Source organism: Anomalospiza imberbis, chromosome 27 (assembly GCF_031753505.1).
Source record: "Anomalospiza imberbis isolate Cuckoo-Finch-1a 21T00152 chromosome 27, ASM3175350v1, whole genome shotgun sequence".
NCBI classification, from domain to species: domain Eukaryota; kingdom Metazoa; phylum Chordata; class Aves; order Passeriformes; family Viduidae; genus Anomalospiza; species Anomalospiza imberbis.
The window spans coordinates 2,443,041-2,468,142 of NC_089707.1; the positions used below are offsets into that span (position 1 = coordinate 2,443,041).

General features: G+C 63.2%; 2 protein-coding genes across 10 annotated transcripts in view; one reads left to right on the forward strand and one right to left on the reverse strand.

The window, feature by feature from the left end:
- MAST3 (microtubule associated serine/threonine kinase 3) overlaps window positions 1-10,468 on the reverse strand; it is a 30,391-nt gene extending 19,923 nt beyond the window's left edge. The window contains exons 1-3 of one of the 9 annotated variants that reach the window (XM_068174137.1): window positions 10,331-10,468; window positions 7,315-7,346; window positions 5,871-5,960 (exon numbers count right to left, since the gene is read on the reverse strand). In XM_068174137.1, the coding sequence (XP_068030238.1) occupies window positions 5,871-5,960; window positions 7,315-7,346; window positions 10,331-10,369 (161 nt within the window). In that variant the 5' untranslated portion in view covers window positions 10,370-10,468. Of the gene's footprint in view, window positions 1-1,444; window positions 2,222-3,879; window positions 4,117-5,870; window positions 5,961-6,413; window positions 6,567-7,314; window positions 7,347-10,330 lie in introns of those variants that run through there. The other 8 variants (XM_068174131.1, XM_068174130.1, XM_068174132.1 and 5 more) reach the window with 8 other exon arrangements.
- A 1,634-nt stretch (window positions 10,469-12,102) lies between these two features.
- On the forward strand, window positions 12,103-16,981 carry IL12RB1 (interleukin 12 receptor subunit beta 1). Its single transcript, XM_068173712.1, is given in 17 exon segments — window positions 12,103-12,127; window positions 12,356-12,444; window positions 12,447-12,567; window positions 12,643-13,051; window positions 13,131-13,300; window positions 13,383-13,534; window positions 14,007-14,049; window positions 14,179-14,289; window positions 14,373-14,455; window positions 14,533-14,844; window positions 14,846-15,020; window positions 15,100-15,207; window positions 15,288-15,437; window positions 15,530-15,673; window positions 15,810-15,906; window positions 15,988-16,069; window positions 16,169-16,981. Coding segments are annotated over 17 exon segments (2,706 nt in total). The 3' UTR covers window positions 16,604-16,981.
- Window positions 16,982-25,102: the final 8,121 nt, after the last annotated feature.

The following is a 25,102-nucleotide window of genomic DNA, read 5'->3' on the forward strand; positions in this document are numbered from 1 at the left end:
TGGGGCTGCCGTCCGCTCTGCCTCCATCACCTAATTGCACGTTTGGTACCAAAAATGGAGTGGAAAATCGCTGTCAGCATCTCCCGCGCCGCTCGGGCTGAGGCTGCCTTGGCCGTGGCGCTGCCGCTGCCACCCAGCACTTGTTTCAAGGGAGATGGAAAGTGTGTGACAGCCTGTGTGACCCCAAAGCCTGGAGCAAAATCGTGTGTCAGCCGTCGGGAGGCTGCCCGGGAGGAGGAACCGGCACCGCAGCAGCACCTGGCCTCGGCACGGGATGTCCAGGGGCAGGAGATGGAGCAGAACCTGGCAGCTCCACAGAGTCCCAGAATATCCTGAAGTTGGAAGGGATCCACAAGGATCACGGACTCCAACTCCTGGCCCTGCACAGGACACCACTCCGTGCCGGAGAGCGCTGTCCAAACACTCCTTGAGCTGGGGCTGGCAACCGTGAGCAGCTCGCTGGGGATCCTGCCGGGATGCGGCTGCACAGCACAACGCCGACGTCTCAACTGGCAAACGGCTCTGCCGGGATCTGGGCGAGCAGGGACGCGTGGCTCGGGGCCAGGGCTGTGGAACACCGAGGGCCAGGCAGGGAAGTGCACAAAGGGGCTGCAGTTCCTGCTCCTCTCCCGCGGGATCCGCCCCTAAAACTTGCCAGGACATCAGAGCACCATGTGGCAGATGCCAGCCCGGTGCCGGGCACTGCAGGCAGGTGAATCCGAGGCAGAAAAGAGCTGGCTTGGGACAAAGTGGGTGCGGGGTGGAGGGAGCAGGGCGCGCTCGGGAGGTGATAAGGGAACAGGCACAATCTCAAAGGGCAGAGCGGGCGGCTCCGCTCCTGCTGCGTGACTGAGAGCATGTGTCTGTGCTCCCAGCTCCCTTCCTTGCTGGCTCCATATCCCCCAACAGCTCTAATGTGCCTGGAGATTTGGGGAAGTGCCATGGATCACCGCGTCCTGGAAAAAAAATTGCTTTCCAGTGGGATAAATTCATGTTTAACTTTGAAACCCGCTGAACCAAGCAGCTGCATCCCAAGTTTCTTCATGACATTTGTCCTCCATGACTTGTGACAGCGCTGAACTCGGCTGCCTCCAGGGATGGGGCTGGGACAGGGCTGGAATGGGGCTGGGATGAGGACCAGGGTCTGGACAGTGAAATGCAACACGCTGCCTGGCACAGACCCCACCACACTCTCATCCCACCCCAACCTAAAGCACTGTGAGTGCTCCTATGAACCCACCCTGGAGCACCAAGCAACACAGCAAGCACCTCCCAAGAGCAAAATCCTAAATCCTCAATGGGAATCACAGGGTAACAAGTTAGGTATAGACTTATTTATTTCTTTGCACTGCAAAAAAAGCCTCAAGAACCTGCCCAGCACCCTGGGGTGCGTCCCTGCACTTCCCTGCTCCTCGGGTTCCGGGTGGCGGGTAGGAAATTGTACCTGTTAGGTTTGCTGGGCTGTGTTCCTGTGCTGTTTGAGGTGTGAACAGCCATCCATGGAGAAGGAGAACCCCGTCAGCATCAAACCACCTCCTCTCCTGCCCTGCGCCGGCCATCTCTACATCCCCCACGGGAAATTAGGATCCCTCAAACCTCTTAATCCCACTAAATAACATCATAAGCTTTCTGTTAAATAGGCCAGACCGGTCCTCACCGTGGATTCTAGGAATACCAATGAAAGAAGAGCAAATCCTCTGCCCTTCATGAGAATTACAGCCTCATCATGCTCAGCTGGAGACAGATGACTGCCTAGATCATCTTTCCAATTACACATCTCCCCCAGAGCCCCCCCAGCTTGGCCACCCCAGATTGGAAAACCCCATCCAACGTCTTTTCTTAATTATTAAAGGCCCTCTCTGCCCGTCCTGGTGCACTGGCAGCAAGAATTCCCACAGCCCAGGTGAGGCAGGCGCCTTCCCGGGCTGGGATGGGATGGATACCTTTGCTAAGCAACCGTGTTGCTTTGTGCCAGCTCACACTGACACTGAGAGACAGCAACAATGGGAATCTCTCTGCTCTGCCTCCGCACCCATTAAACACCTCGGTTACACAAAGCCTTGGCAGGGTTTGATGCCTGGGCCAGCTACAGCACCCTAAATCTGATGGATGGAGGTCCCAGCCTCCACCACCCACACCTGGGGGCTCAGCGGGTGCTCTGCACCTCCTGTCCCCCTCCTTGGGGACGTGTCCCACCAGCCTGCCTGGGTTAGGCCTGGCCTTGCAGCTGGAGACCCAGGGCAGCCCCACTGCACCCCATTTATGCACCCCCCAGCCCTGCTGCCAAAAGGGGTGGGAGTTCTTTGCCCCCCCGGAGCCCTGGCCCCTTCTCACCCCTCCAGGCACCCTGGGGACCCTCACCCTCGCTCAGGCTATGTGCCACATGGGATCCATCCCTCCAGTAGTGTCCACCTTGGCACAGGGGGTCACAGGGGTGTGTCCTCCCTCGAACATGTAAGACACCCCCTCCAAACCCACACACACACCAAGGATGGGTACAGAGCACCCCAAAACATCCCCTAATGCCCTGGAACCCTAAATCCCACATCCCCTGCAGCACTGGGGTCCCAACCAACCCACCCAACGCTGCACAGCCCACCCCACCCTGCCCCACTTGGGATCTGGAGGGTGTTGCCTCACTGCCCAGCACCCCCAAAAATGCAGCTGTGATGTGCAGCTCCCCCAAACCCACACACCCACATGTGACCCCCGCAGTGCTGAGACCCGCTCCAAAAACCACACACCCTGGTGCACAGCCCCCCCCCCATATCACACAATCTGGTGCCCACCTCCCCACGCTTTGTTGCCCCTCCCAAACCAAGCACCCTGCTGCACCCCACGATGCACACAGGCCCCCCCAAACCACACAGCCCATTGTGCCTCCCAAATGCTTAGACACCACCCCAAACCACACACGTGCCCCCCCCAGACCATACACTCTGGTCCATCCCCCAAAAACACACTCCCCCTGCCGGGTAAGGACCCCCAAACCCACACACCACGTGTGCCCCCGCTGCAAAGACACATCCCCCCCGCCCAGTCACGCACGCTGCCCACTCCCCATGCACCGTGGCGTGTGCTGTCCCCCCCAAACCACGCACCCCCATCACCCCCGCTGAACCCCCCCAAACCACACACCCCGATCTTCCCCCTGAACCCCCCCAAACCACGCACCACCATCATCCCCCTGAACCCCCCCAAACCACACACCCCGATCTTCCCCCTGAACCCCCCCAAACCACGCACCACCATCATCCCCCTGAACCCCCCCAAACCACACACCCCGATCTTCCCCCGAACCCCCCCAAACCACACACTACCATCATCCCCCTGAACCCCCCCAAAACCACCCACCTCGATCTTCCCCCTGAACCCCCCCAAACCACGCACCCCGATCTTCCCCCCCGAGCCCCCCAAACCACGCACCCCGATCTTCCCCCTGAACCCCCCCAAACCACGCACCACCATCATCCCCCTGAACCCCCCCAAACCACACACCCCGATCTTCCCCCCCGAGCCCCCCAAACCCTCCAAACCACGCACCCCGATCTTCCCCCTGAACCCCCCAAACCACACACCCCGATCTTCCCCCCCGAGCCCCCCAAACCCTCCAAACCACACACCCCGATCTTCCCCCTGAACCCCCCCAAACCACACACCTCGATCTTCACCCCCGAACCTCCCCAAACCACACACCACCATCTTCCCCCTGAACCCCCCCAAACCAGGCACCCCGATCTTCCCCCCCGAGCCCCCCAAACCCTCCAAACCACGCACCCCGATCTTCCCCCCCGAGCCCCCCAAACCACGCAGCGGCGCCGCTCCCCCCCTGAGCCCCTCCCGCCGGTGCCCCGCGGAGCCGGTGGCGGCCGCCGGTACCTCTTGGAGCGCTGGAGGAGGGCGCCGGCCGCCCGCTGGCCCCGGTAGCCGGGCGGGGCGGCTCCCCAGCAGCTCGGGTCCGACATCGCGGCCCCGCCGCGGCCCGGCCGCCTCCTCCGGCACCCGGCGGCTCCACCGGCAGCGAGCGGTGCCCCCGGGACCGTGCGGGGCCGCGCCGGGGGCGCGGAGCGGGGCCCGGAGCGGGACGGGAGCGGGGCCGCGCTCCCGCCGCCTCTCGCCGCCGCCGCCTCCCGCTGCCGCCCGCCCCTTCCCGCCCGGCGGCGACGGGGTTACCATGGAAACGGGCAGCGCCCCGAAACGGGGTCGGGGTTGCCATGGAGATGGGGGGATCACCCCCAAAAGGAGAGGAAGTGGGGGTGGGGGGGTTACCACGGAAAGGCGGCAGCGGCACAAAATGGGGTCAGGGTGACGGTAGGGATGGGGCATCACCCCAAAATAAGGTCGGCGTTGGCCTGGGGGTGAGGCAGCACCCCAAGAGGAGGTCGAGGTTGCCATAGAGGCGGGGCAGCACCCCAAAATGGGGTCAGGGTTAGCCCAGAGATGGGGCAGCACCCCAAAATGGGCTTTGGGTTACCATAGAGACAGGGCAGCACCCCAAAATGGGGTCAGGTTTACCATGGAGATTCAACAACTGCTACTGATGCCTTCGAGGGGCACAAACATCATCCCCTAAGTCAGCGGGGGCAGCCCTAAAGTCTGGGGCTTCCTGGGAGCCCCCTGCCAGCCATGGGATGTGTCCTCGGAGGGCACCCCCAGAGTCCTGGCAGTGCCCTGCAACCTCTCACCCACAGTGGCTTTCCCGTTCAGCTGGGGAGATCCCAGCACAGAGCCAGGTGAACCCACCCTCCCGTGTGGTGGCACACAAGGGACACCAGAACCTCCTGAGCTGTGTGGGATGGCACTGCCACACTCACCGGGCCAGTGCCACAGCCCAAAATCCTGGTGCTGCTGGGTTGGGCAGGGGCTCAGCACCTTCCCCTTAGGTCCTGCCCAGCAGCCATGAGACACCAGCACAGTCCTTGTCCCCATCCTCATCCTCCTCCTTGTCACCATCAGCATCCCAAAAACTCTCTCCTCAAGGCCTCAGCTGAGCACTCACAAGGCCACGCTGGTTTTCCCACACGCTGCAGTCACTACGGGGCAAGCGGTGGCCAGGCAGGGCTAGCAGAGGCCCCGTGTGCAGGCAGGGCACAGGCAGCCGCCGGGCTCTGCCCTCCTGGCCACAAATGGCTCTGCCTGTTGCTGAGCAGCGGCAGAGCTGCCACCGGATCCCGCTCTGCCGCCACCAGCTGCTCTCCCCGGCACACGGACGGAGGCACCGGCGTCAGCCCCGGCTGCCGGGCAGGTGCAGCTCTGTGCCGCGGGCGCCACGGGGCACAGGGCGGGGTGTGACCGCCGGTGCCAGCGCAGCTGGTGCACCTTGTCCCCGGGGCAGAGCGCAGCTGGCACAGGGCGCAGGGCCCGGCCACCACCTCCACTGGTGGGGCACCACAAGGGGCTTGTGGCATTTTGGGGGAGGGTAGAGGGGGGAACCCACCCCTCCGGAGCAGCCCCTCCTCACCTTCAGCCCGCGGCGGAGCAGAAAAGGTGACAAAGGAGGCACCATCCTGCTCCCATCACAGGGCCCTGCCCTGGTCCTTTCTCAAAGCCCCCCTTCACAACGGGGGTGCTCAGAGCCTGAGCCTGAGCTGCTGTCACACCATCCCCACTGGGGCTCCCCAAAATGGACCTGTCAGTAGCAGGACAAAGCCAGCAGCACAGCCAGGCTGGTTTTGGGGTGTGCAGGGGTTGGCACAGACCCCAGCCACACCACTCCATGTGTCCCATCAAAGACAGTCGTAGCCTTTTGGGGTGCCCCAGGACATCCCTGGTGGAGGGGACCCGCCTTTCTGTCCCCATCTCCACCTCTTCCCTCTCATTCCCTGGAGCAGGTGGCCACGGTTTCCGGGGAGGGTTTGGGGGGGTCTTACCTCCAGGGGTGCAGGGTTAGTAAGGGGCTGCAGGGGCTGCAGGGGCTGCAGGGGCTCAGCAGCGTCGGGCTCTGGCTGCTCGGAGACAAGCTGCAAGGCAAGACGTGCCGGCGCGGTGTCAGCGGCTGATGGATGGCGCTGGTGGCCCCTCGGTGGCACAGTCCCCTGGGGCTGGAGGGGGCCGGGGGCCCAGAACGGAGGGGACAGGGGCTGGGGGGGGCGGTCAGGCAAGGAAAGTGAGGCAGAGCTGGAGGGGGAGCGCAGAGGACAGCAGGGACACTGCAGGCTGAGCCTGGGAAAGACAGCGGGCGGTCTGGCGCTGCCGCGGGGGCTGTCACCGCGGGCCAGGCTCCGGGGCTGTGACTGCAGGAGAAAGGACCAGGACCTGCGGCCTGGGGGTGGGGATGCAGCGGGATAGGAGTGGACCGGGACGGGGCACGCGTCGGGACAGGGAAGCAGCGGGACGGGGATGGCCCAGGGTCCTGCCGCCCGCCCCCGGTGCCGGTGCCTGCCCCGGCGCGCCCTGCCCCGGCTCCGACTCACTCCAAGGTCAGCGAGGGGATCTTCAGCCTGTCCCGACGCGACTTCATGCCGCCGCCGCCACCGCCCCGCTCCGCTCCCGCTCCGCTCCCGCCGCACCGGCGGCCCCCGCGCTGGGCGGCTCCCGCGGGCGGGCGGCACCGGCGGCCCCGACGGGGCTCCCGGCTCGGCCCGCCGGGCCCAGGCCCGCCCCCGCGGCACGGCACGGCACGGCACGGCACGGCACGGTAGCCCCCGGGCCCCCGCGCACCCGACTCGGTCTACCCGGTCCAGCGGCGGCCCCGATCCGGACCGCTCCCGGGATGTGCCGGGGCGCTGCCGCTGCTGAGGCACCGCAATGCCAGCACAGCCCCGGTACAGCCCCGGTACAGCCCCGGTGATCCCTAACCGTGCCGATATGGCTGCAGGGCGTCCCTAACACCGCCCCAGTGCTCCTGCCGCGCATCCCCAGCACAGTCCCGGCACAAACACCCAGGGCAGCGCTGCAGCAGCCCCCTACCACTCCCCAGTGTACCCCAAAACACCCCAGGACTGCTTAGAACACCCCAACACATCCCAGTGTACCCCAATACATCCCAGTACTGCTTAGAACACCCCAACACACGCCAGTACACCCCAGTACACTCCAATAATGCTTAGAACCCCAACACACCCGCAGCTGAGCACAAACACCCCAGTACACGCCAGTTAACCCCAGTACATCCCAGTACACCCCAGATGAGCCATCAGGTCCCTCCAGTGCCAGAGAACATGATGATGCCACCCCAGGTTTGGGGACAACACGCCCTGGTGCCATTCAACAGCCATCCCTGCTGCCACCCACAGTGGCAGTGCTGGGTCCCCAGGTGTGACCCTCCCGGTGACCCCCCACCCACGCCCTGGGTGGCCCAGCTCGGGGACTTACGCTCTTCCTCGGCGCGGCAGGCTCAGCTCCTTCTGCAACAAGACAAGCGCGAGGTGGGGTCAGAGTGTGGCCCTGGGAGTCGGGGGGTGCCACCTGCCAACCCTGCCAGCCACACCCACACACCTGGCAGCACCCCCACTGCCACACCCGGCTGTCACCGCAGGATCGATCCCCACTCACAGTGCCCAGGGTGAGGGTGACAAATCACCCACCCCGGGCCAGCACAAGAGGACATCTTCCAGCGTCCCCAGGGCTGCTGGTCCCATGGCCAGGCCCAGGAGCGATGGCACAGTGGGAGCAGCACCCGTGTGCCCAGCTGGAGCATGGCCCTCAGGATGGTGGCCTCTCCCTGTCCCCAATCTCGTCCCCCCTGGCCTGGGAGTGGGAAGTGGCCAGCAGCCCCTAGGTTATTTATTTTTCCAGTCTCTGGGAATATTTCTTGTGAGAACTGTTTGCTCACAGGTGGTGCACCGGGCCAAAGGGCAGCTGGAACAGGAACCCACACCAGTGCCATCCTCCTGGTGTGCTGGGCACCATCCGGCTCCAGCACTGCTCTGGTCCCCACCCGTGTGCCACCTGTCACCCCACAGAGTGTCACAAATTCTGCCAGCACACTGTGAGTGGCACAACGTGGATGGGCTGATGTGTGCCCTGGCACACCGTGGGATGCAGGGACATGTGGCAGCTGCAGGTGCTGGTTAATGCCCCATCATTGCCCTGATCCTGTGCCCAGCGGTCCCGTACCCCTGAGCAGCCTGAGCCCATTTTTGGCACGGGCACGGAGCTCCCTGAGGGCTGGAGCTGCTGCCACCCATGTGGGGGCCCCCAGCAGCATCCATACACCCCCCAAACCCCGGGGTACCCATGCCCCATCCTGCTGCCCACGCCACGCAGCCCCTGTGGAAATCCCGGGATTGGGGCGCGCTGCAACGCAGTGATGCAGCAGCATTGCCATGGCAACGGGTGACATCATGCCTGGGTGCACAGGGACTCGGCAGCCCCGGGGCCCACGGGTCCATGTCTGCCCCAGGGTGGCATGGGACATGTCTGTGGCTGCAGGGACAGGGGACACGGCGTGGGTGTGGGTGTCCCTGTGCACCCAGCACAGGCTGACCCCAGGCCCGGGCTGGGCAAGGGGATACGGGGTCCTTACATGGAGCGGGAGCCCCCAGCACCCTCAGCCAGCCCTGCTGTCACCCAGCCCGGATCCCCAGCCACATCTGGAGCTGTGTTACTGGCCACCAGCCCCTGCGCAGGGCAGGAGGCAGAGGAGGGTCAGGCTGGGGGTTTTAGTGCTCAGCTGTGTGCAGATGGAACAGTGGGACAGAGGACTGTCCCCCATGCTCACCCACACCCATCCATGGGTGCCAGTGCTCAGAGAACCCAATACCCTTCACTGCCAGGGGCTCTCCGGCCACTGTGTGTCCCCAGGGACACCCCGAGCATCCCCCAGTGGCCCTGAGGACCCCTGTGGGGTAGTGTCACAGAGCCAGCACACACAGAGTGCCTGACACACCTGTCCAGCATGGTGCATGTCCCTTCAGCAAGTCCCAGTGGGAGCCAGGATTAGCCATCAGCTGATCCCTGTGAGGACACCTTAGGGACCGCACCAGGGACAGCACCGAGGATGGCATCGGTGATAGCACTAGGGATGGCACCAGGGACAGAATCAGGGATGGCACCGGGACAGAATCAGGGACGGCATTGGGACAGCATCGGGGACGGCATTGCTGCTCAGCCCTTTGGGATTAAGTCCCTGGTAGGGAGCCCCTTCCCACCCCTCCTGCCACGGGCATGTGGGCACTCAGCCGGGTGCCACGACTCTGCCCTTCCCTGGACTGCCAGGAATGACACCCACAGCCACGAGCCCCGAAGCCCACGGCCATGGCTCTGTCCATCCGCATCCGCGGGGAGGCAGCTCCCGCACAGGGCTCTCTCCCGGGCTGAGCGTGCAGCGGAGCGCAGCTGCCCGCGGAGCTGCCAGCTCGGATGAAGGCAGCGCCGTGCCATCCTCCAACCGCGCCGACAGCTCCGCCCGGGCCCCCCGGATACTGCAGATGGGGATGGAGGCGTCAGGTCACCCGGAAAATCCGGCTCAGCTCTGCCAGCCGGGGGGTCCCCGGTCATCACCCCTCCGAAGGCGGCAGTGAGCGCCGGGGTTCCTGCGGGAGCGGCTGCAGGATGGGCAGGAGGATGGGTGCCCCTCTGCCTAAGGGGACACCAGGCAAGAGAGGGGCTCAGAGAGGGGCTGGCACAGCGGTTCGGCACGAACCGGCATCGGGAGCTGGGCTGGAGGGACCCTTGGGAGCCCCCACACAGTTGGGTACCCCCCAACAACATCCCATGGCATAGCTGGGGCTCAGACCCTGCCAGGCTCCCAGGTGGGTGCCCGGCTCCTGTCCCACCTGTCCCACACCGCTGACACACAGCACCCACCTCTCACCCACAGCCCCCACCTCTCACACACCCCCACGCAGAGCCCCCCAATCCCACACGCAGCACCCGCTCCTCTCACACTCCCGCAGAGCACCCAGCTCCCACTCGCAGCACCCACCTCTTGCACACGCAGAGCACCCCCCTCACCCGCAGCACCCACCTCTTGCACACGCAGAGCACCCCCCTCACCCGCAGCACCCACCTCTTGCACACGCAGAGCACCCCCCTCACCCGCAGCACCCACCTCTTGCACACGCAGCACCAGGCTCACACGCACCCAGAGCACCCACTGCTCACCTCCAGCACCCACCCTTTGCGCACCCACCCCCGGAGCACCCACCTCTCAACTTCCAGCACCCACCCCTCGCAGACCCGCATCCGGAACACCCACCTCTCGCCCCCAGCACCCACCTCCCACCCGGAGCACCCACCTCTCACCCACAGCGCCCGCCCCCCGCGTCCCCGCAGCGCCCACCCCTTGCAGACTCGCGCCCCCAGCCCAGGCTCACCGGGAGCGGGCTCCCCGCGCTCCCTCCCGCCCCCGCCCCGCCGGCCTGCGGTGCTGGTGCCCGGTGCTCACCTGGAGGCCCCGGCGCCGCAGGATGCTGGGCTCGTCCATCCCGCCGCGCCGCCGCCGCCGCCTCCCGCTGCGCCCGCTCCGCCCGGTGCGCCCGGTCCGCCCCGCCGGTGCGCCCGGGGCGCCGCCCAGCGGCCCCGCCGCGTCACCGGACGCGCATCAGCGCCGAGCCCGGGGCTGGCACGGCACGGCACGGCACGGCACGGGGCTGGCACGGCATGGGGCTGGCACGGCACAGCATGGGGCTGGCACAGCATGGGGCTGGCACGGCATGGGGTTGGCACGGCATGGGGCTGGCAGAGCATTGGGCTGGCACGGCATGGGGCTGGCACGGCATGGGGGTGGCACGGCATGGGGGTGGCATGGTACAGCATTGGGCTGGCACGGCATGGGGCTGGCATGGCATAGGGCTGGCATGGTACAGCATTGGGCTGGCACGGCATGGGGGTGGCACGGCATAGGGCTGGCATGGTACAGCATTGGGCTGGCACGGCATGAGGCCAGTGCAACACAGCATGAAGTGGCACAGCACAGCAGGGGGCTGGCATGGCCTGGGGACAGCACAGCATGACATGAGACCCACATGGCCCAGGGCTGGAATGGCACAGCACAACATCAGAGAAGAAGACATGAGGCTGACATGGCATGGGGCTGAAATGGCACAGGACTGGCACAACATAGGCCTGGCACGGCATATAGCACAGGGCTGGCATGGCATGGGGCTGGCACAGCATGGCAGGGTGTGGGGCTGACAGGGCATGGTACATTCTGGGTTTGGCACAGTCTGCCTGGCTCAGTACAGCCCAGTGTGGCACAGTCTGGCATGGCATGGCACAGTAGAGCACATCATGTGGTTGGCAAAGGCTGGCACAGTCTGCCTGGCTCAGCACATCCTGGCACTGCAGAGTCTGCCACGTCATGGCACAGCACGGCATGGCACACAGCACAGCACAGCATGGGACAGCCCAGGCCTGGCACAATCTTTCTGGCTTGACACAGCCCAGCACACAGAGCCCAGCTCTGGCACACAGATGATGGCCTGGGGCTGGCACAGTCTGCCTGGCATGGTACAGCCCAGCATGCCACGGCCTGGGGCTGGCACAGCAGGGATGGGGTTGGGAGCTTGGTGTGGTCCAGCCCAGGTCTGCCCTGGTTGCCACAGAGCAGCACAGAGAGTGTGGCCTGGGCAGCACTGCCCAGTTCAGTCCAGCATGGCACAGCACAGCCAATCTGGCACAGCATGGCATAGCTTGGCATGACATAGCATGGCCTGGGCTGGTTCAGCATGGCATAGCCCAGTCCAGCCCAGTCCAGCTGTCTGTTGTGGCACGGCAAAGCCCAGCATGGTCCAGTTTGGCACAGCACAGCTTGGCATGTATCCCCACCCCGGGCAGGACAGGGGGACACACAAGGAGGGCACACGGAGAGTCAGGAGGTGCCAGGGGACCCTCTGTGCCCCCAGCCTGGCCGTGCCCACGCTGTCCCAGCACGGGGACACTCCCACCACCGCCGCCCTCCGGCCCCGAGCAAGGGCCACACAAGGGGCCACTTTCTGCGGGAACAAGGGCACTCTGTGCACGGCCCTCGGTGCCACCCGGCTCCACCGTCCCGGGTCACCCGCCCCGTCACACGGCTCTGGTGCCCCGGTGCCACCGCGCTCTCCTGCTTCACTGGGGCTTTGTTCTCCCAGCGCACGGAGTGAGTGGCTCTGGGGACAAGCACAACAGACTCCCCCAAAAAATCCAGAGAGCTCCAACCTGGAGATTCACGCCGTTATGGGCAGAGCACCAGAAACACGCTGTGAGGAAAAAAAAAAAAAAAAAAAAAAAACCAAAAACCAACCAAAACCCCCAAGACTCATCTTTCGCTTACCTTGCGCTTCTGGCCGTGCCGGGGCACGTGGCGCGGCCGGGACATGCGGGGCAGGGCTGGCCTCATCCCGGCAGGCGTGCCGGCAAAAAAAGGGGGATATTTTGGTTGCTTTCTCTTTTGTTTTTGGTAAAAGTGGGGCATGTACTCACGTCTAAGGCTCTGCCCTGCCTGAGAACGGCACGCTCTCAGCAGAAGAGGAAACCCCAAGCGCGGGAAGCTGCGCTGAGCACCGGGGCTGTCGCCACGCCCGAGGGGCGCGGGGGGATTGGGCATCCGGGAAGGGCAGCGGAGCCCCGGATCCGCTGTGGGACAGCCCGGCTGGGCGATGCTGGGGTGGCTGCTGGCGGCGCTGGCGCTGGCGCAGGGCGGTAAGTGCTCCTGCGGTGCTGGGAGATGAGAGATAACTTCAGAAGACTTTCAATGAATGATTCGGGGGCGATAAGACCTGGGGAGCACCCGGAGAGAGATGGAGATACTCGCTCAAAGCCACAGGGACGGAGTAAAGATGGTGAATCCCCGCGGGCAGCGGGCAGGAGCCGGGGCGAGTGGCACCGGCCAGCGCCGCATCACTGGGGAGGGGGAACACGGGGGGCTTAGGGTGAGAATCGCTGGTGCCGCTGCTCTGATTCCCCATTTGAGCAACATGGCCAGCAGGCAACAGCCCCACCACTGCTCCTCCATGCGCGGGATGGAGCTGGGATGCAGGAGCCTCCAGCCACTGCCCTGTCCCGCAGGCACCCTGGCAGCCCACGACGTCTCCTGCTGGAAGAAATGCAACACCCACAAGCCTTTCCACTGCTCCTGGCCGCCCCTCGGCCCCGCCGGCAACACCTCCTACATCCTGAACCTCTGGTGAGTTGGGCAGCGCGGCGGGGAGGGGAAGCCCGTGGGATGCATCCCGGATGCCACCCTGTGCCCGCTCCCTCCCCAGCTTCGAGAAGCGCAGGCTGTGCCGCTGGTTTGAGGCGGGCACGGTGACCAACTACAGCCCCTCGCATCGCCAAGTGTACATCTTTGATAAAACCACGGCCTGGGTGGAGGCACGCTGGGGGGACCAGGTCCTCAGGACCCCCAACCACACCCTTCACCTCAACGAGGCTGGTGAGTGCCCCAGGGACCAGGCTGGCAGCCAGCACCGACACTAAAAACTGCCAGACCACCTAAAAACGCCTCATCTTTCCAGTCAAGCTGGATCCACCTCCTACTGGGATGTCCTTCTCCAAGACTGGTGGGCAGCTGAGGGTGCAGGTGCCACGGCCACAGTGCCACGGCCTGGAGCAGCCACCACAGCATGAGGCTCGCTTCTGGAGGGTGGGAGACAGCAGCTGGACTCAGGTAAAATGCTGTTTGCTGGAGCTGGCAGTGGCTGACAGGACAGTCAGGAGCATCACAGCAGCCCAGGGAGTGTGGGGGCTCGGTGATGTCGCCGTGCCCCCCCAAACCCAGCTGTGTCCCATCTGTTTCCCTGGGTTATCAGCTCTGCCTTGTCCTCTGGCCATGGGATCCTGCTGCTGCCCATAACAGGATTCTCAGGGATTACACAGACAAAACCCCGGATTATAGTAATGACGACAACGGATCAAATCCAGATGCTTGTCCCCGGTGAAGCTGTCACTGCTGGGGACCCCCCACCCCTCTCAGCTGCTGCCAGGAGGGTCCCAGGATTGAGGGGGGCCCTGGCCACCATGTCCCCTGCACTGTTGGGCTGGGGTGTTTGGGGTGTTTGGGGATCACAGGGCAGCACTGATCCCCCAGTAACATACTGGTTTGACTGGGTGGGTGCCTCCATGCCCGGTTCTCTCCGCAGGTGACATGTGAGACAGTGATGGTGACAGCTGAAGAAGACTCAGGTCGGTTTATCCTGTGGGGTTGTGGGGGACAAGCATCTCCTGGGGGTGCTCCCCAGCCAGCAGCCTGTGATGGCCAAAAGCTGGGGAGAGGAGGGGTCACCCCCAGCTGACCCTGCCACCCCTCTCCAGTGACCTGTGCCCTGGGGGTCAATGGCACCTTCGTGGTCCAGCTCCGGCACAAGCCTCCCCACAGGAGCAGCTACTGGAGTGACTGGAGCAGCAACATCTCTGTTCCTGAGGGTGAGGAAGAGGAGAGGAGCCTGGTGAGATCCCAACAGCTCCCAAAAGTGATGACGGCTCAGTCAGGCCTGTTCCTCCTGCAGAAATCCTGAGGAGGCCGGTGCTGAGCCATCAGCTGGGCAGACTGGGGAGAGACGGGCAGCGGGTGCTGAAGCTGAGCTGGCAGGTACAGTGGCATCCCTGGGTCCTTCCTGGGTGTCCCCCACCATTTCATCCCCCGAGTCACCCCCTTTTCCTCCCCAGCCAGTCCTCAAGGAGCAAAGGGATGTCACCTACAAGCTGGACGTCAACATGTTGGCGTGTGGCTGTGCAGAGTCAGATGAGGAGGACACGGTGGTGCTGGGCGGGGAGGTGACAGAGCACAACCTCACCCTCTCCGGGGCTGAATACGAAATCCTGCTGACCGCCGTCAATGCCGCGGGGCCGGGGCCGGCCCAGCAGCTCCGTGTGCCGGCAGAGCAGCGCGCAGGTACCGGCCCCTCTAGAAATGCTGAGCTCCCTGGCAGCCCTCAGGGAGTTATTTTTTCCAGCTACCCCCAATATCCTCCGTTTCATCCCAGATCTCAGCTTCAAGGAGATCAGCGTGGCCGGCAGCACCGTGACTGTGCAGTGGGAAGCGCCGGTGCCCGGCGATGCCTTCTGCTTCGAGCAGCAGACTCTGCCAGAACCTCCGAAACAAGGAGTCTGCATCCAGCAGGAATTCCCTGCCAACAGCATCCACGTGCAGAGAGGCAAGGGAGCACCCCAAAACCTGGCTGTCCCCCCACCCGGGGTCAGAGGGTCTGACCAGCACCCCCGGTTCCTCCCCAGGAGAGCTGGGAGCGCCAGGCTGTCACCGCCTCGCCGTGCACGGCTGGGACGCGGAGCGGGGCTGGGCCACCTTCGCCCTGTGGCACCGCTACACCAGCAACGGTGCGTGTGCGAGCACGGAGCATCCGCGCCCGGCTTCGCTCCGGAAGGGGCGCTCCTGAAATAATCCCCCGGTTTTTTGCACGCAGATTCGCTGGATGTGCCCTTCACCATCAGCACCAGCAACGGCACCATCAGTGCCGTTGTCCTGCGGTGGGAGCCGGCCCCACGTGCCGCCTGCCCCGGCGCGCTGGCCAAGTACCTCATCTGCCACGTGGCCGAGGGGGACAACGTGACCTGTGAGTGGGACCCCGCGATCCCGAGGGACAGGAGGAGGGTGATGCCATCAGGCAGGTGCCAGACTGCCCCACATTCGGTTTTGTTTGCCCAGACAGTGAAGTGGATGCCACGGCATCAAACTACACCCTCCAAAACCTCCAGCCTGGCACAGGCTACAGGGTGGGTGTTCGGGAGGTGACAGAGGACAGCGAGAGGACCTGTAGTGCTTGGTGGCCCTTCCAGACCAAGGCGCTGGGTAATGGCTGAGACCCCGTGCCCGTCCCACTCCCCATGGGGTGCTCTCCCCACCGTGTGCTTGCCCTCACCTCAAAACGTCTCCTGTGTCCCTGCTGGGGGCAGGAATGCCACCACCCAGCCATGCCTACCCTCAGGTCCCCAGGGAGCACCGTGGAGAGGCAACCTGAAGTACCTGGGCATCTCGCTCGGTCTCCCCGCTGCAGCTGCCATCTACCACCTGAGCAAAAGGAGGTGACAGAGCGCCCTTGTCCCCAAAGCCGCTCAGGCCACCCCCACCCTTACTCACCCCCTCACCAACCACTCCCTCCCCAGGGCTCGCCGCCTCCTCTTCCCCCCCCTTCCCAAGCCCGTGGGCACCAAAGCCATCCAGTTCTCGGCCGGCGAGATGAGCCAGGTGAGCTGTGAGGTGCAGGAGGGGCAGATCCCACAGCCCCAAACGCCCATGCACAGCGCTGGCACGGCATGTTCCACCCCAAACCCACCCATCCCTTAGGGCCAGCCCCGGACAGGCCTCCTGGAGCCCTCGGAGAGGTTCAACCCCGCCGAGCTGCTGCTGACGGAGCCGAATCCCAGCGAGGAGACGACTGACACGGGCACCCAGAGTGCGGAGCCACACCCGGACGTGTCGCAGCCCGGCCCCGCGCTGGAAAAGCCGGCGGCAGTGGTGATGTCCCCGGCGGGCTGTGGGGAAGAGCTGCCCTTCGCCTACCGCAGGCAGGAGATGCTGAGCCCGGTGGGATCTCCACCCTCTGGCAGCCCCGGCTGCACCGGGCACCCACCCGGAGAGGAGGAGGAGGAGGAGGAGGAGAGGGGAAGGCAGGGGCTGCATCAGCCGCTGATCCCCATTGCCCTGCTCATCTCCGACAAACCCATCATCATCAGGGGTGGGGAAGGATGGGATCCCTCGCCGGAGAAGTCGGTGCCGTAGCCATCAGCAGGCTGGAGCCGCGGGGGTGGACACGGGGGTGTCCCCTGGAATGAGGAGTGTCTCTGTGGGACGCTGAGTGCCCAGCTCGTGGGTGGCACCGCCACTTTCAGGGGGGTTTCTGGTTTCCAGGGCACGGAAGGCGATGCCTCTGTGTGCAGCATTGCACCGGGACAGGTTTTGGCCACGTAATTTCCAACCTCAACCTTTCACCGGTGATAAAACCCGAGCGAAGGCCGCTGCAGAGTCTGGCCAGGACCAAGGGTATTTCCATGCCTGGATTGGGAGGAGAGGCAGGACTTCATCCCAGCCAGCTGCTACCTCTGGAACCAGTATCCTGGTGGGGAAGCAAAAAGCCCAAGCACTAAACACCAGCTACCTGGGGAAAAAAAAAAAAAAAAAAAAACAAAAACACCCCCCCCGCCCCCCCCAAAAAAAAAAAAGCCGGAAAAAAAAATTAAAGACAAACATTAAAAAATTAAAATAACTGCGCAAAGCAGCAGGGCTGAGATGGTTTTTCCTCTCCTGACCCGAGCAGATTACAGCAAGGATTTAGAGCCGGGGTTCAATCCACGGGGCTGGGGAGGACACAGGCAGGCAGCCGGGATGGGGGTGATCCATGGGGCCCCCCAGCCTCTTCCCCTGGGGCCACGCCGCCGCCTCGGGCCTTATCTGGGACAGAACTGGAGATGAAAAGCGATCTGTGGTTTTCTGTGCCTGGCGCGGCGGTGTTTACTTGCTGAGAGGGCAAAAATAAAAATCTTAAAAACCTAAAAGCTATGTGGGTTTAGTAACACGGGGAAATCCAGGTGCACAGCCGCGGTGTCTGAGCCACTGACACTCGGCCTCCTCGCTGCTGCTCTTGGCTCCACTCGTGTTTTGCAAAGTGTTTCACTCAAATCGCACTCGCAGCAGCGGCACCCGCGGGCGGAAACCGCGGCGATGCCGAGCGGAGAGAGCGCAGCGGGGCGGCTCCTTCAGCCAGACCTCGGCCAGGGACGGCAGGAGTTGGGTTTATGGCCATTCCCAGCGCTCCGGGGATGAGGCGGCTGCGGTGCTGCCGCTCCCGTGCCTGGGGGTCTCATCCAGATGGGCACAAGCGGGACCCCCATCACCGTGCCACCGGCGCCGTGCCACCGCTGTGCGGCCCCGCGCGTCCAGCCCGGCTCAGCTGCTGGTGGAGCCACGAGGTGGCACCAGCCCCACGTCCCCACGGCGATTCCCAACCTCCTGGCAGGGCAAATCCATCGCTCCCTCCCTGCGCGTGGCAGGAGTGTGTGTCCGGAGTCTGTGTCAGGCCCCTGTGCCTCTCCAACCCCCCAAAACCCTGGGGATCGGCTGGAGAGGGAAGATCTGGCATCCTGCCACGCAGAAGCCCAGCGCAGAGATCAGATTTAGGGATTTTGTTGGGATTTGGGCGATGCCAGGCTCTCTTCAGAGCACACCAGGCTCATGAGGAGGAAGTATCTGGTTACGGGCACGGAGGCACGCTCAGGTTTCAGCCCCAGCCGCTGTTTACAGCCGGTTTTGGGGGTCAGAGCAAAGAGGAAAAGCACTGAGGGTCACTGGAAGCTCAGCAAGGCTGGGTGGCAGCAGTAAACACATGGCCAGGCTCGGGGCCAGCACGATGCCAGTTAATCATTCCAGCCCATGGAGCGAGTTCACAGCAGGACAGCCAGGCCTGGCTGCTGCATTGAAAACACCCTGGACGAGGAGGGGACATGAGACCCCCCTCATGGGGTCACTCCCCAGGGATCCATCCCATCCATGGTGCCACTCACATCCCCTCTGACACCTTCAGGGATGGCCCTGTCCCCACCAGTGGCCCTGTCCCCACCAGTGGCCCCGTGCATTTTCCCCCACAAGTGTCCCAGGCTGGCCAGTGCTCTGCCAGGAACACGGTGCCATGTGGAGCCATGGATGTGCCAGGGAAAAACTAATCAAGCCAGGCTTGCCAATTAGTGTTAGAGAGCAGCTCAGGACTTGCTAATTAGTTTAAATTTCACAGGACTGGTTTCCAAGTGAGTCCCCAGGCGCCACGCCGAGCTTGGTGACCCAAGGCCAGCTTTTGCAGCCAGGGTGTGACTTTGCCTGCTCCTCTATCCCAGCACAGCACCCAGACGTGCCACAGGGCATTGGTTAGGCCTGGCAAGAGCCTCTGCCACCCACAGCCAGAGGACAACTCGTTACACCCAGCAGGGGACTCATTACACCAAAGGGGGACTCCTTCCAGGACAGCTCTGGAATAAGAGCCAAAATCCATCCCAGCAGGGAAGACAAAGGTCAGCCCAGTGCCATCAACTCCAAAGTCACTCCATGGGGTCCCCTGTTCACACCCAGCAGTGCCAGCACTGCCCACACACCACTGGTGACGGTGTCATTTGCTGGCACAAGCATCCCTGCCCTAAAGGGAAAAACCCCTCTTCTCCCTATTCTCACAGGGTCCCTGTGCTGTGTCCCCAGAAGCAAATGGCACTGGGGACATGTGCACACAAATTAACCTGGCTGCACTTGTACCTGTGGAGTGGAAAATTCAGCACTGCATCCCAAGGAAGCAGGTGGGGCAGCCAGAAGGAGCTGCAGGGAGGTGGTGGAAGCCTGGGGATTTGCTCTTGCCTTCCAGATTTTATAGAATCACAGGGTCATTAAGGTTGGAAAAGCCCTCCAAGATCATCGAGTCCAACTACTGATCCAGCACTGCCCAGCCCACCACTAACCCATGTCCCCAAGTGCCACAGCCACACAGCTTTTAAATCCCTCCGGGACTGGTGACTCCACCACTGCACAGGGCAGCCTGTGCCAGTGCTTGACAGCCATTTCCATGAAGAAATTTTTCCTAATATCCAACCTAAACCTCCCCTGGTGCCACTTGAAGCCATTTCCTCTTGATTTTGGGGAATGTGATCTCAGAGATAGAACGCAAAATAGCCAGAGGGGTTTGCTACAGCCCCATCAACATCAGTTCTTGGGGTGTGTGAGCCCCTGCAGGAGGAGAGGTCCATCCCTGCAGGCCCAGACTGATGTTTTAACACTAGATTAAGATGCTTTGCTCCCAGGCTGAGAAGTCTAACCTGTTTTCCAGCCTCGGGGAAGCAGCCCTGTGGAGCCACAGCCTGGCTTTAACAGGGGCAGAGGAGAAGGTTACAACCCTGCAACCCCCTCCCTCATTCATCCATCCCTCTCCCAACCCTTTCCCTGCACCCAGCACCATTTCCTGCTCCCTAAACCCCATCCTGGAGAAGAGCTGATGCCAGTGAGAAGTTTGAGCCCAGCCTGACCACCAGCCATGGCCAGGAGCAGGATTATTTGCTGGGCAAAAAGCCATCGCTGCCACCACCTCCACAATGCCACCCGCTGCCAGGCAGATTAGGTGACTTAATCCCTAAGCAAACAAACTGATTCCTAGGATTTTTTTTTATTATTATTTTATTTTAAACAGAATTCAAGGGCAGCAGACAGCTCATCTCATCCACTCCCCGAGCACTGCAAAGCCCCCCCTGAGCAGGATACCCAGCAGTTCCCTGCAGTAGGAAACCTCTGCCACTGAGGAATTGGGGCTTTTCCTCCATTAAAAAAAAAAAAAAAAAAAAGAAAAAAAAGAAAAAGAAAAAAAAAAAAACAAAAAAAAAAAAAAAAAAACCACCACCACAAGCATTGCTGGTACAGGCATCCCAGCGGGGAAGGGGCTGCAGGGCCCACAGCTGGACAGACAGACACATGTGGACAGAGAGCCGCCGGCCGCAGCTGGGCTCAGCTTGTTTTGAAAGTCACGGGTGTTTCAGCGGCGGCGTTTTGCAACCATTCGGTGTCACAACAACAACAACAACTCGCTTCTACTTCGCAAACTGGCCCCGGGGCCGCCCCGGCTCTTTCCTGCTCACGTCAGCTGCAGCAGCCTCACCCGGGCCGCGGCTATTTCCAAAGCCGGCCATGGAAAACGACTTGAAGCAGCAGCGAAAGTGAATATTTCATCTTCCCCGCACGCAGAGGGGCTCGGAGCTGCCCTCGGGGCGCCGCTGGATGCTCAGATCACTGAAAGCCCCGCCGGGATGCTGCGAGCCCCAGCATGCCAGCCGGGAGAAGGGGTTGAAAAATCATCTTCTCCCTCCCTGCCCGGAACGCCCGGGCCACGGCAGGAAGCGTTTTCTTTCCTGTAGTTTCAATGCTCTCGGATGGCTGCTCGCAGGGCCGGCAGCCTCAGGGGCAGCTCAGCCCCTGGCACGGCCGGAGCTTTCCAGGCTTTGGCAGCTGCGAACCAGCAGCTATTGAATTACGGTTGTTGTTGGTTTTTTTTTGTTTTTTTTTTTTTTTTTTATCCTTTTGTTTTTTATTTCAACGGAAACTTTACAATAGTAGTAAAAGAAATCATAAACTCAGGGTGTCGGGAGGCGGGCGGCCGCCTCCGTGCGCTGCCCCGGGTATCGGGTGATCGGGAAGGGGAGGACGCTGCGCCCTTATCGGCACACGCGTTCCCTGCCCCCTTGGCAGCGGAGCCGGCCGGAGGTTTCGCAGCATAAACATATTTTGCTCAAGCAGACGGCCAGAGTTGAGCTAAGGACAACTCGATAACCAGAGAGCCCCCAAAAAAATCGCCTTTTTACAGCAGTCTCCCCCATCTGTCTCATCCCAGCAAGCCACCAGCCCAGCTTTGCGGAGATAAACACAGCACCAAGAGCAAACCCCCCTTCTCGCAGATCCGCTCCCAGGGTGTTTACCAGCTCTTTGCAAGCAGATTGACTCTCCCTCATTTTTTCACACGCCAAAACCGCCGAGAAAGCGGAGGGAACCGGCTCGAGCCCCTCCGGGTCCGTCCTGCAGCGCCGCAGCCGCCCTCCCCACCGGCGCTGCCCGGCGCAGCCACCTCCAACCAGCCGGGGCCCCGCGGGCTATCGCTGCCTCCATCGCCGGGATGCGGTGGCATTTACACAGCTGCTCAGCAGGAAAATCCCTCTCCCTGCTCCACATAACCCCTCGCATTTAAAGATAACCGGCCTCCGGCTTGCTAATGAGGTTGGGAAATGGGGAGGGGGCTCATTGCAGGCTGCTGGCCATGTGTGGGCATCCCTGCGAGCTCGCTGGGCCCTTCTCCCTCCTAACCGAGCTTGGTCTGAGGTTTTTTTTATGTTGTTGTTGAAATCAGCACGAATTTGCTGCTTCTTGCAGGGTGATAGGTAGGAAAAAAGGAGCACAACCCGGTTTCTGAAGAGTTTGAGGTTGGGGCGTGGGAGGAAGGATCAGAGGCGTGGGGTTTGACAAGGCTGTCCCATCACTGCTGAGGTGACACGGAGCACTGAGGGTGACAGCCCCCATCCTGGCCTCTCAGCTTGGGACAGCTGTGTCCCCACTGACACCCAGAGTGGTGCCACCCGCTCCTCCCTGGTGCCACACGCCGCAGGAACAGGAAAATATCTGCAGGGTCAGGGCGTGGGGTGTCACCGTGCCACATCCCCCGGGCACGGCGTGGGGTGTCACCGTGCCACATCCCCCCGGGCACGGCGTGGGGTGTCACCGTGCCACATCCCCCCGGGCACGGCGTGGGGTGTCACCGTGCCACACCCCCCCGGGCACGGCGGGAGGTGTCACCGTGCCACATCCCCCTGGGCACGGCGTGGGGTGTCACCGTGCCACATCCCCCGGGCACGGCGGGGGATGTCACCGTGCCACATCCCCCCGGGCACGGCGGGGGATGTCACCGTGCCACATCCCCCCGGGCACGGCGTGGGGTGTCACCGTGCCACATCCCCCGGGCACGGCGGGGGATGTCACCGTGCCACATCCCCCCGGGCACGGCGTGGGGTGTCACCATGCCACATCCCCCCGGGCACGGCAACCCACCCGGGGCTGCCCGGGGACTTCTCTAGGATTTGTGAAGCGGCGCCTGGGAGTGACAGCAAACCCAGCCGGGGTGTGGAGCGGCGCTGGGAGCAAAGTCCATCGTGCCACTTCCCTGGCACAGGGCACGGCCGTGCCACCCGCGCGTGGCGTGGGAGCCGTGCCCCGTCCCCAAGCTCCCTGTTTGTGTGCCAACACATCACGTGCCGCCGCTGGATGGCCCCGGAGGGGGGATTTTTTTTTTTTTTTTTTTTCTTTAAGTGTTGTTGGTTTTTTTTTAAACAAAGCCAAAATATTTGCGTCCCCACGGGGACGGCTCTGGGTCACTGAGCATGGAACGCCACACTGGGGTCCCGGCAGGACTGGGGACACCCGGCTCCGTGGGGAGGGTCTGGTGCCGGCGGCTCCATCCCTGGCGCTGTCCCCAGTGTTTACACATAGACATGTTTGTGCGCGGCACCGGCCCCTTCCTCGCTCCCAAACAACTGGAGGAAAGTCAAAAAGTCACAAAAGTTTTCCATTGCCCGAGGAAGGGAGGGAGCGAGGAGTGACTGTGCAAGGGGCTGGGCAGTGCCAACAGTGAGGGACCCCAAATGAGGGGTCAGACCCAAAAAACAAGGGGTTGGTTTTGATACAGTGATTAAAAGTGGCGGTTTGCTGCGAACACAACACTGGCAGCAGCGGCCACCACGGGTTTGTGGGGTGTGCCGGTGATGTCACCATACTGCTGGCACGATGGCCACGGGGGACGGGACGTGTGGCACGTGCAACACGGCCACCCGGCTGCTGCAGACCCCGGCTTTTTGGCATTAAAAAAAAAAACGGTTTGGAATTAAAAAAAGAAATCCTGCGGTTTCTCCGCAGTTTCCCCCCGCAGCCGGAGGGGCTCTCTGCCCGCACCAGGCTGGGGAAAAGCTGCGATTCCTGTCAAGCCGGCGGGAAAAGCCCCGGCTCAGGGATGCGGGGACTTTGCCTGCGGTTTCCGTGGGCGGGAGCAGCTCCGGCAAACAGGCGGCTGAGTCAGCGGGCGGAGGGCGGCCGCGGTGCCGCCCCGGCATGTCGGAGTGTGCGGCTGCTTCCCGGAGCCCTGGCAGAGCTCTGCCGCATGAAAGGGAGCCTCAGAGTCCCCGAGCCCGAAGATGCTGCCGGGGCCAAGCCATGCCGCCCTCAGCCCCGGTGCTTCTGCAGCGCCGGAGGCTGGAGAGAACCCGAAGCAAGGCCTGGTGCTGCTGGGGTCTGTGCGAGACCCCGCGGCGCTCAGGGACCCTGCAACCCGGGCTGGGCAGGTCCCTGTGCTCCTGAGCCTCCACCAGCACCCGCTGCTGCTCTTCAGGGTGCGAGCGCTGCGAGCCCAGCATCCCTGGTGCTGAATTTGGGCAGTGCCTGAACCCCGACCCCAGTGCAGGGACAGAGCGGGGCGTTCTGCTTCAGCCAAAATCTAGATTTATCATCACCGTGCAAGCAGATCAGCCCCCGGTGGGTGCCCCTCGGCAGGTTGTGGGGTGAGCTGCACCCCGCAGGGCTCAGCCCAGCTGGGATGGGGGAAGGCGGTGCTTGTTTTGGGAGCTGGACGGGTGCCCGGGCCGCAGGCAGCAGCGGCGCAGCTAATCCCGGCCCTCGCAGGGCTGCGCCAGCCCCGGCACATTCTGTCCCTGCCAGCGCCGGGACGGCCACAGGCTTCGCGTGTCACCCGCGCTGGCCCCCGCCACTGACCCCCGGACCGGACAACAGCCCCAGCCCCATCGTGTCCCCTTTGATGTCACCAGGCTGGGCCACCGTGATGGCACCGAGCATCCTCCGGGGACGGGCAGGGCTGGGGGAAGGGGGAGCCCCCCAAAATGCTGCAAAAGGGGCCGCAGGACCGGGGTGTCCCAGCGCCCTGCAGAGCCCTGAGCTGCACTGGGGAGGGGGTTCCCAGCAGCCCTGGGGCCGAGGCAAAGGGGTCCCACAATTTCGGGACTGGAAAGGCAAAATGACAGGATAGGGGAGCAGAGCGGGGGCTGGGGGTGGGTTTCCGTGCCCCTCGCAAGGAGCAGGTTCTGACGGATGGTCTGGGCAGCATTTTCCAGCGCACGGGGCCAAGAGCTATAAATAATGCCAGCACTGTAATTGCATCACGCGCCTCCTGGCCGGGGTCGGGTCCCGGTGCTGCCGCGCAGGGCACGGGGCCGTTCCGGCTCAGCAGCCCCCCAGGGAGCCCCAGCCCCCCGTGCCAATAAACCTGCATCGGCCCGGGCTGTTCAATCAGGACTTTGGAGCCGGGGCAGATAAACAACAGAAGGTTGGAGGGAGCACCAGCAGCACTGCCAGCAGTTGTGAAAGCACTGCCTGGAAGGGTCTGCGTCGTGCCCTGGCTCCAAATGTGCAGAGGAGGTATTTTTAGCCCCTCCAGGGTTCAGGATTCAGGAGTGCAGCTCTTTCCTGGCAGGAGCCCCGGCTTGGCCATGGCCCCCCAACCTCGCTATGCTACTGTCCAACTGTACGAGAAAAACCTGGAGGCGAGTACAAGAATCCCTGCTGGAGAGACCGCTGCCACACGGGCACCGGGAGCGCTGCCCACCGGCGTTGGGTTCGCCGGGCCAGCATGGTCTGTCCCGGTCACCGTGTGACTGTGACGCCGTTTCACAGAAAGGCACAGCAGGACAGACACGGGGGGCTGAGCGCTCGCCT